This window comes from Sinohyriopsis cumingii, chromosome 7 (assembly GCF_028554795.1).
Source record: "Sinohyriopsis cumingii isolate HCF-2022 chromosome 7, ASM2855479v2, whole genome shotgun sequence".
Classification (NCBI taxonomy): domain Eukaryota; kingdom Metazoa; phylum Mollusca; class Bivalvia; order Unionida; family Unionidae; genus Sinohyriopsis; species Sinohyriopsis cumingii.
This window is the reverse complement of record NC_142967.1, coordinates 64,448,337-64,458,319: the sequence shown is the minus strand read 5'-3', so window position 1 is coordinate 64,458,319 and position 9,983 is coordinate 64,448,337. Positions and strand designations below refer to the sequence as shown.

At 34.6% G+C, this 9,983-nt stretch overlaps 1 protein-coding gene across 2 annotated transcripts; it reads left to right on the top strand.

Moving 5' to 3' along the window:
* The first annotated feature begins 600 nt into the window (after positions 1-600).
* Positions 601-5,142, top strand: LOC149795403 (cysteine-rich venom protein ophanin-like). 2 transcript variants are annotated; one of them, XM_089964091.1, is made up of 5 exons: positions 601-695; positions 1,440-1,530; positions 3,584-3,669; positions 4,119-4,204; positions 4,819-5,142. In XM_089964091.1, the coding sequence occupies exons 2-5, from the start codon at positions 1,450-1,452 to the stop codon at positions 4,884-4,886; spliced, it is 321 nt and encodes a 106-aa protein (XP_089820217.1). In that variant the 5' UTR covers positions 601-695; positions 1,440-1,449; the 3' UTR covers positions 4,887-5,142. The 2 variants fall into 2 exon arrangements, with proteins under 2 accessions (XP_089820217.1, XP_089820215.1); XM_089964089.1 differs by lacking the exons at positions 601-695; positions 1,440-1,530 and adding an exon at positions 1,761-1,930 and having other exon boundaries at positions 4,819-5,139.
* The last annotated feature ends 4,841 nt before the right edge of the window (positions 5,143-9,983 follow it).

Here is a 9,983-nt window from a genome sequence, read left to right as displayed (position 1 = left end):
GTTTCCCAAAAGTTGTACATCATTTCATGGAGCATATATTAAGAATTGCATAATTTCGTTTGCAATTATATATATATATATATATATATATATATATATATATATATATATATATATATATATATATATGAAACTATTTATTGCCGTATAAAAAAGACAATTAGAAAAAAAGGTTAACTAAAGTACCCGTCTCTTTCCTTTATACTTCTAACAAGAAAAGGTCAGCATGCCAGTACCTTCCTTAGAAAAAATATACATAATTAACCACTATAAATAACATACGAGTTAGGTTAGTTAATGAAGTGTAATAAATGAATAAACAAACAAATACAAATAATTTTCTGGTGAGGTCTCTGTACATGCGTGTGTGTTGGATATTGTCCGCCACTGTGTCAGTCCTATCGTCTATCCGTTACCGCATTTCCGCATTGGAATTCACGTCACTTATAGTTACTTTTCCCCTGTAGTAACTCTCTGCGGCAGAAGTTTTATTTTATTAAAACCTTAATGGCATGTATAATTTATATACAGTGTAATTTACAAATATATTTGCTACTCTACAACATATGTCTTAAATATGATTTACACATTTATTTTCAGCCGTGACTTAAGTGACCCATGCTGACAAGACCTTGATTGCAAGTGTACATGACACATACAGATCCTAGGTCCAAGCCTCCAAAATGATGAAAATGGTAATAAACTTTATCTGTCTGTTCATACGTCTGTCTTCCTTCCTGTATCTTTCTCTATACAGGGTTCTTATTGATACTTTCGTTTTCGTTTTGGCCACCTATATTCAAAACTTGTAGTCCGAATGACTAATATGCCTTGAAAATATATTGAACCACACCATGTAAGCAATATTTAAAATATGTATTTCTTCTACCGAAATCATTGGAATCTGATTATTGTTTATGCCGGCGTGACCCACAGAGATAGAATCAGAAAGAAATGCAAATTGCAGTACATCGCCTCTGCTTAATTTTTCTGAAACCATGAAGTATAAATTAAACTTTTAGATTTTTTTTACCCATGCGGTTGACATGACCATTTGAACGAAGCTGGGCTTGGATTAGTTTGGCTTCGATGCTTGTTGGTGTGACCGACAGAGATAGAATCAGAAAGAAACGTACACTACAATACATCTCATGTGCTTAATTTTTGTGAAAGCATGAAGTATAAATTAAAATTTTAGATTTTAGAAAAGTATTGCTTTTTGTTTAGTGCAAATATAGTAGGAAAAAAGTTATAGGAAATAGTATTGCAGCTGTCAAATGCTACGTTTTCAGTGCCGAAGATATGTATAATGTCAAAACATATAATAATAAGAAAACAAGTTAAAAGCGTTTAGCAATTTTATTTTACAAAATTTGATATAGAAGAAAACATACTGCAATTGTATTCTTTATTTTTATGAATGGTGTCATGTGTTACAGAGATATCACGATGGTATCGCCGCCAAGGCTCAGATACACGCCAATAAATGTGTTTTTCAACATGACACAGCCCCTGATCGAGCATTGCGAGGTAAATATATTTTATTTTTATAAACTGACAATTTGTGTATTTTCCATTATAGCATGCTTATCTTGCGTCCTATATTAATTTTTTAAAAATTTCCTTATTGTATCGCTTTAAATGGCAAACATAACCACAGTCCACTTTCTAATAATGACCAAGGGAAGAAAGCACACACACACACACACACACACACACACACACACACATAATTCTGTTCAAGTTAGGCAACCTTTATAAAATGATTCATATTTCAGAATTACCCGGGGTATATGTTGGTCAGAATATAGCATACTATACGGGAGGAAAAAACTTTCAGTATATTATCAATTTATGGGCATCTGAAAAGCAAAATTTCAAAATGGGTGTTGGCTCCACAAATGGATCGGCAGTGGCTCACTATACGCAGGTAAGTGAAAGTCAATCTAATCACAGTGCGAATCTTCTATATTAATCCAACCATTCTTAATAGGATTATCAAATGACGGTGCCTATCTTATATGATAATGAAGTTCTTTTATATGGAATCTTCATATATTATGAAGATTATATCATATACAACATAAATGGAAAAATTAAAATCGTATTTAATGTCGATGTCAAAACCTAACAACAAACGCTTGTTAGAATGGGTCCATGTTCCTACTTATTGACAAAGGAAGCGAAAACGTCCCACACGAGGTAAGTAGTCACCTTTAATTTTACTGTTAGTATGGTTTGTGAAAACGGTGTAACGCAGATAAAGAAACTGAAGTTTCAATTCATGGTCAAAGCGGCATTGATTTTTCCATACACATCGACCACATATTATGTTGTCGATTAGCTCAGACTGAAAGCACAAACCAAAATCATTCTAACACCGTATGATGTAGGATTGCAAGATTGGGAATTTATCGATGAAATGCTTCTAAGTTTTGATATCAGTAACTTGCCATATATCTTAGACATATTTTCTATTGATTATTTACTTGTGAAGAATATAGCTTTTGAACGAACAAAGACAGACAATATTTATTTTGATAGTTATTCTCGCCTTGTTCGGACTGTATCTGATTGCATTCAATACGACCACCCCCATTGTCTAAATGTTTAGAGCATCCGTCTCGGATGCGGGAGATACAAGCCCCGGCCGAGTCATACCGAACATTTGTAAAAAGTGTACTAGCAGCTGCCTCGCTTGGCATTCAGCATTAAGAGGTTAGCATTAGGATTGGTCGTCCTGGTGTCAGTATGCTGTGACCGGGTGGGACATAATACCACATGTCGGCGGTATGATGCCCCGATCCTAGACATCACTATAAATTGCTGCACTGCAGACACTGTAGCGATATGACTCAAATTGTTAAAGCTACAATAAAAGTCCCCCAAAACGAAATACCATAAACATGCAATCCACACAGTTGAAATCCAATGCATGCCTGATGCCAATGCATGCATGATCCCACAGACTATACGTCTGAAGATGCTTTGAATGGTTATCTCCCCTCCGTTACATAAATAAAACTACTTGTTCATCTTTTTACGATAAAATATTGCACACTGCTAATCACCTAAAAAAACATCCACTCACATGAGGGAGAGGAATGAAAGAAACGAAATACGTCCACGATGATGAGGCCTCTGTCTGGAGGTGACCACTCAGCAGAGAAAACTACTTCATGGGAAAAGATTGTTGAATAAAACTTTCCTAAATCTTACTTGATTTGGAATGAAACTATCTGTCTTGGTTTGATCAATGTATGCATCCAGTGTTAAGATCAGGCCGTGTATCGTCGGTTTGGAAATATTTTTTTTTTAAATATACCGCAATCCACTCTGCAGAGGAACCTACATCAGGGGAGAAGATTGTAGAATAAAACTTTCATACATATTACTTGATTTGCTGGCTGTCTAAATGGGATCAAATTATGCATCCAGTGTTCAGAATATTTCTTTTTATATACGCAATCCTTATTTTTTTCATATAATAAATGTGTGGGCAACAGCATGTAAAAACTGTTTACACTGCAAACTAGGAAAATGGAAAACATTTAAACGCCCTCTTTGCAATCTTTCTTCACAGCTGATGCTCTGGAAAACACAAGCGGTTGGTTGTGGATATAAGGAATGCCTCGGTTTTAAACTTTACGTCTGTAACTACGCATACGGGTAAGTCTCAACGATGGCAGATTTCTTGTGTTTTGTGTTTTCTCTTATATATATATATATATATATATATATATATATATATATATATATATATATATATATATATATATATATATATTGCTATGTATATGAATAGAACTATATATAGTCAAGTGTCAAGTAGATAAGCAGATTTATCGAAATTTAGAGAACTTTAGAGGTATTTTGACAGAAAAATAAACTTTATACTGATGTGGTAATGATGAGTCCGTCATTTGTGTATCTATAAATTTATCAACTAGAACTTAAAAAGTGGGATTATCTTTAATATTAGTATTACAAAAATACATTAAGCTGCTAATTGTCCTTGTGTTCGCTTTCATTGGTTTACTGTCCATAAACATGAAACCATCAATCCTTTTTGTAATTTAGTATGCGGTTTCAACGTATCCTTTTTATCCTGTGTTTAGTCAATACAGCTGGGACGTACAATATCCATGGAAAACGGGAGCAAAGTGTGCGGACTGTCCAAGTAATTGTAATAATGGATTCTGCGGTAAGAATTCTCCCCACTTTTGTCTCGATACTATCAACAGAATCCTTTCTTTTAGAGGAAGACGTCAACGTGAAAGTAGATGTACTTTAAATTAGAAGTTTACTTACGTATCTTGGTTTAAACAAATAACATTTTAAGAACAGATTGCATATGTGTGGTTATGTGTGTATGTGTCTTTGTGTGTGTCTGTGTCTGAATGAGAGAGGGTGGGGTGTCGGGTTTGTGGGGAGGGGAAAGCTGGTTATATAAAACAAATTTGTAAAATTTTTAAGGGAAGGGTACATGTGATCTACACACAAGCTTATAAAACACTTTGTATAATAGATCATTTGGGGGAATCGAACCTGCCCACTTCTATCATTCAATCAGGAGTCCTTTGCGTAAACTATCTGTCACCACGGCTCATAAATGCATGCATGCATGCATCCATCCATCCATAATCACGTACATACATACATACATACATACATACATACATACATGCATGCATGCATGCATCCATCCATCCATCCATCCATCCATCCATCCATACATACATACATATACACAAGTTTGAGGACAAGCACTGATATACGGGAGCAAGAGAATGTTTTTATTATTAACTTCTTTTCCAGACTGTAACATGCAGTTCTGCAATAGCGAGACCTATATTAAAGATGCTAAATGCAAGTGCACGCCATGATGTCTGCTGAAGTGGTGCCAGTAACAGGGAAGAGCAAGTTTGACGATAGACTCTGTGTCTGCATTCGCATGAACTGATTCGTCGATTCAATTCTCACATAAATAACAACGATTCAAAAAGCACGTTTAATTGGCATTACTACAAGAAAAGTTTGTATCTACGATGCGTACATTGAAATAAAAGTTATAAAAAAAACAGTTTTACTTACTCAACTCTATGGTTTCCATTGAAAGTAAATGACAAACAATGATTTTAAGCTGATAGCGGTCGTTTCATTTGACGTACGCACACATCATATGGAATCGCTAAATGTGTAACGCAACATATATATATATATATATATATATATATATATATATATATATATATATATATATATATATATATATATATATTCTTATGTCACGTATTAAGACTCGAATAGACAGTAACACAAGAAAGAGTGAAAACAACAAGCTATGAATATTTTTTTTTATTTCCCTTGAAAATTCTGTAAAAGTGAAAAAAATATGAACTTACGGTTTTAAGAATCAAATCCAAAAATAATCCAAGAATAATCCACGAATACAATTTTTGAAGTCCTAATAACAAAATGTTCTAAAGATTTCAAGTTCGAGTCCCGACGAAGAATCCAAGATGGAAGACGATGACGTATGCTGTAATCTGTAGTATTGAAGTCTACAGTTCCTTCTGAAACAAGAATTGTCACTCCGGTTTCTGAAATTTGAATAAATTTTGATAAAATTTGTTCTTGTTCAACATTTTCAAATGAGCACACGTATTTTCCAGGAAAAAAAGGATTAATCCTTTTGAATCCAAGTAATTTGAAATAACTCCAATCTAAGTAATTTGAAATAACTCCAAACAGCACAACATTCAACATCTAGTGTAAGAAAAAGCCCAGCTTCTACTGAGAATAACTCTCCAAAACAGAGGTTATATCGACTTCTAAAATGTAAAATATTGTTACGTGATCATGTTATAGAAGCCCGTATAAATTAGGTACTTGTTAAAGATCACGTACACCCAGTGTGACCCTGACAAAAACCAATCATTTTACTCAAAAAAATAAAAAAATAAAAGTTGTTTACATCTTAAACACGTAGCCCCATCGTGACCTCGACAACAACCAATCATGTTAAAATAAAAATAGAACTTGTTTACGTGGTTGCTACTAATTTTGAAACAAAGTCAGAATCTAGATCAACACCTGATGTTTATAAAACGATCAGTCAAGGTCAAACTATTTTCTGGAAAAAGTATTATCTCCAGTGAATAAAGTTACTGTACAATAGCATCTACTGAAAAATAAAAAAAATTAAAAAACTGACAAAAAATTAAATTGAAATAAATATATATAGGGAGGTGTTCTTTTTTGAGCACAAGGGACTGAGATACGTGACACTTATATTATATCATTACCTATTTGAGATTCTTTTTATCACAGTTTTTATTTCAGTGGAAATTGTTTAGATAGAAGGAAGAACGACTAATTTCGTTCATTCTGACATATGGTGCACCTTTCATTTGTTGTACATAAAATATAGTCCCAAGCAAAGTTGAGCTAGTAAAAGTAGATTGTTCTTTTTTTTTTTACAAACCATAAATCAAAGAAAAAGCTTCCATCCGAATAAACAGAACATTTTCTAACGGCAAAATCATTTTTCAAAACAGAATGATCAATGCGATGTGATGCCACATTTTTAGATACGGTACACCCATTAGGCCTAGAGTATATGTTTATCGTAGAATGTCCCTTTCGAAACAAAACATTACATTGTTGCAATTTTCATGTGGAAATAGGATTACTGGATGCAGAATTTCCCACCTGAATGCATTTGTGACCGGATATTTGCAGTATTTGACTGGAACAATATACTGCACAGTAGACGTAAACAAATTTCTTTTTGAGTCAGATTTGCATCTCATAGAAACTGCGCAAAGATCAGCTGTGGTTGGATAAAGTTCGGTCAGTTAAGAGACCCATTTACGTCCGAATTCTTCTGTGAACAGAGCTGAGTTTTAACATGTGGAAATATAAAAAATATGAAACGGCACACACAATAGGAAAACTATACCTATTATGTGATAAATCGTCTTCAAAAACTTATATATATATATATATATATATATATATATATATATATATATATATATATATATATATATATATATATATATATATATATATATATATATATCTGACAGTGTACTTTCTTGAGCACATCGGACTGAGATACCAACGATTGCTCTGCTGTCATATATGACAGGAGTCTGACGTTTTATCAACAACGTACGGCGAAATCTCTCACAATATGAAATCCCCTTATCGGTAATATAAATAAACACAAGGAGTGCAAGCGTGACCACAACCCTTCGCTCGATTCCAGTTTTTCTCACGCGTCTTTTATCACTTCAGAATCGCAAGAAGACTGAAAAACTACACATATACATGCAAAAGATAGTAACGTACCAACACAGAACTCCCGAACGACCATCGCATAAATCCAATCTGGCGAATTAACCTTTATTTTCACCACTACGGTCAAAATCCCTTTGTAGCAAAATCGGCAAGACGGAAGTAGGACATTCTACCAGTTTCTACCATGCAGTAAATATGCGTTAGGGTCTAATATTTGTACCGAACACGGCGCAGAATCTTTGAATATTAGGGAAATTTATGACAGTTGATGACGTCATCAACCGTTATTTCTACTATCAAAACTTTGACTACATATTTCTGTTCTGGAAATTTAAATAAAATTATAAAATGATACAATCTGAAATACAAAGCAAGATAAACATTTTATCTTGTGAAATTAATTTCATCATGTTATTAAGCATATTTACTGCAGGGTAGAAACTGGTAGAATGCGCTACTTCCGTCCAGAGGATTTTGCTGGAAAGGGATTTTGACCAAAGTGGTGAAAATAAACGTTAATTCGCCGGATTGGATTCAGGACATGGTCATTTAAGAGATATGCGTTGGTATGTTACTGCCTTTTGAATATATATGGGTTGTTTTCAGTCTTCTTGCGATTCTGAGGTGATAAAAGACGCGTGAGAGAAAGTGGAATCGAGCGAAGGGTTGTGATCACGCTAGTACTCCTTGTGTTTATTTATATTACCGATAAGGGGATTTCATATTGTGAGAGATTCGCCGTACTTTATTGATAAAACGTCAGACTCCTGTGCATATATATATATATATATATATATATATATATATATATATATATATATATATATAATGGATACAAAATCACAGCAGAACAATCTCGGGTATAACAGGTCCATGTGCTCAAATAAAAACACTGCTAGATTTTTTTATACAAAGTTACAAAATTACAAAACTGTTGGTAAGATGCGATTGACGCCGTATTCAGGAATATGATCGTCATTAATTTTTTTCTCTCACTGACATCAATTTAATTTTCACAAAACATCATATGTATTGCTAAACGTGCATGCGTACACCAAGGTGGGACAAAACATATCCCGTCTTATGCTGAAGAAGGAAAAACGAGCATGTATGGAATGTGTTGTTACCTGTTGAATTCGCTTAGCATAATGAGTAACTAAGTAAAATATAATCTGCTGTTCAATTTTAAAATTAAAACCAGTCAAATACTTTAGAAAGAGAAGATGACAGGTATAAAAAAGGTCACGATTGAAACAATGCAAATCGCGTACCAGATAGTATTATATTGTTAAAGTCCCCCTTCTGGACTAATGAACTTGGACTGGGGTTCCAGGTCCGCGTTTGTTTTTGTTAAATGAAACTTTTCAGGTAACTATACTACCTGACTGTATTCAGGAACGGCATTTGGGGGTGGCAAGTGGGGCGACCGCCGCAGGCTCTGCTCTTGATGGGGCCTCGTGCTTCAGGCCAAAGGTCGTCCTTATGAGTTTGTCAAGCTATATTCTCCGGTAAATTGGAAACGCTGATACAGGTCGCAATTGCAATGTTAACTTAGTCAACTTCGTAACTCAGTTAACAGGTGGCAGTACAGATGCAGACAGATGCAGCCATTTTCTCAACGCCATTAGCGGGCAACGGCTGTCCAATAACTTGGAAGTCAGTTTATCACTCTGGCCCCGCGCGGTCGTGGTCGGCCCTAGGCCCCGCGTACTTCTAACGCCGCCTCTGATTGTATTATACCATCGACCTCACCCTGAAAAATGATGTCATAACCATTCAGTCTCCAAACTGGTTATACAATTCTGGCTGACGCTCAGATTGAAAAGGGCAAAGGGTATCCATGGAATATAGTCTTTGATGTGCTTAGCAAAGAAAGATTATGCATTATCTCCTTTTTTGAAGCCAAAGAAAAAGAAATAAGGTCACAGTTCATTTTTCGTATGTACTTTGTTTACGTATATGAGGTCGCGCCTTCCCTGCTGCTATTAATTTATCCAAATATTTTATCGAGACCAATTCGATATCTTGTTCGAGGATCATGTAAATTGATTGTTATAAATCCATGCAGAGTAGCTTGCGCTCGTGAAAAAAAGTTTCTAAATTTATTTATATCCATGTCACCGCCACACCAAGTTTGATGAATATTTCGCAACGTATGAGTATCGACTCCATTAAACACAACTGAAATATTACAGTTGTCTCTGATCACTTTTGGTATTTGTGTGTATCGCTGAGTAACATAAATCACATTCGTGTTTTTATATCTACCACCAGGAAAAATCCTAGCAGAGTTTGTCCAGGATCACATCATCGTATACAACCAAATAGTTCATAAATCCATCAATAGAATCAAGAGACGGTACTTCATCAATATCGGTTATGAACTCGATAACATCGTTATCTTTGACCAATAATCTTGCGTTTTCATCAAAATCTTTAAGCACATAGTAGCATCTCTGATCATCTACAGACGAGGATACCAAAAACAACTTATCCAATTTTAGCCATCTCATTATAAGATTAAGTAATAACTGTCTTTCCACTTCCAGATGGTCCTATTATTATCATCCTAATCGAGTTCGGTAACGCAGGATGATGTTTGACAGGTTCTCTTGTTCGAGTCGCTGAGAAATCAATTACATCCATATTATATAAATACATGAATCTATATTGTT

Bases quoted from the DNA above. Each gene is read 5' to 3' on its own strand.
- LOC149795403 (XM_089964089.1), top strand. From the start codon at position 1,763: ATGATTCATATTTCAGAATTACCCGGGGTATATGTTGGTCAGAATATA. The intron at 3,670-4,118 runs GTAAGTCTCAAC...TCCTGTGTTTAG, and splicing joins GTCTGTAACTACGCATACGG to TCAATACAGCTGGGACGTAC. The intron at 4,205-4,818 runs GTAAGAATTCTC...CTTCTTTTCCAG, and splicing joins TTGTAATAATGGATTCTGCG to ACTGTAACATGCAGTTCTGC.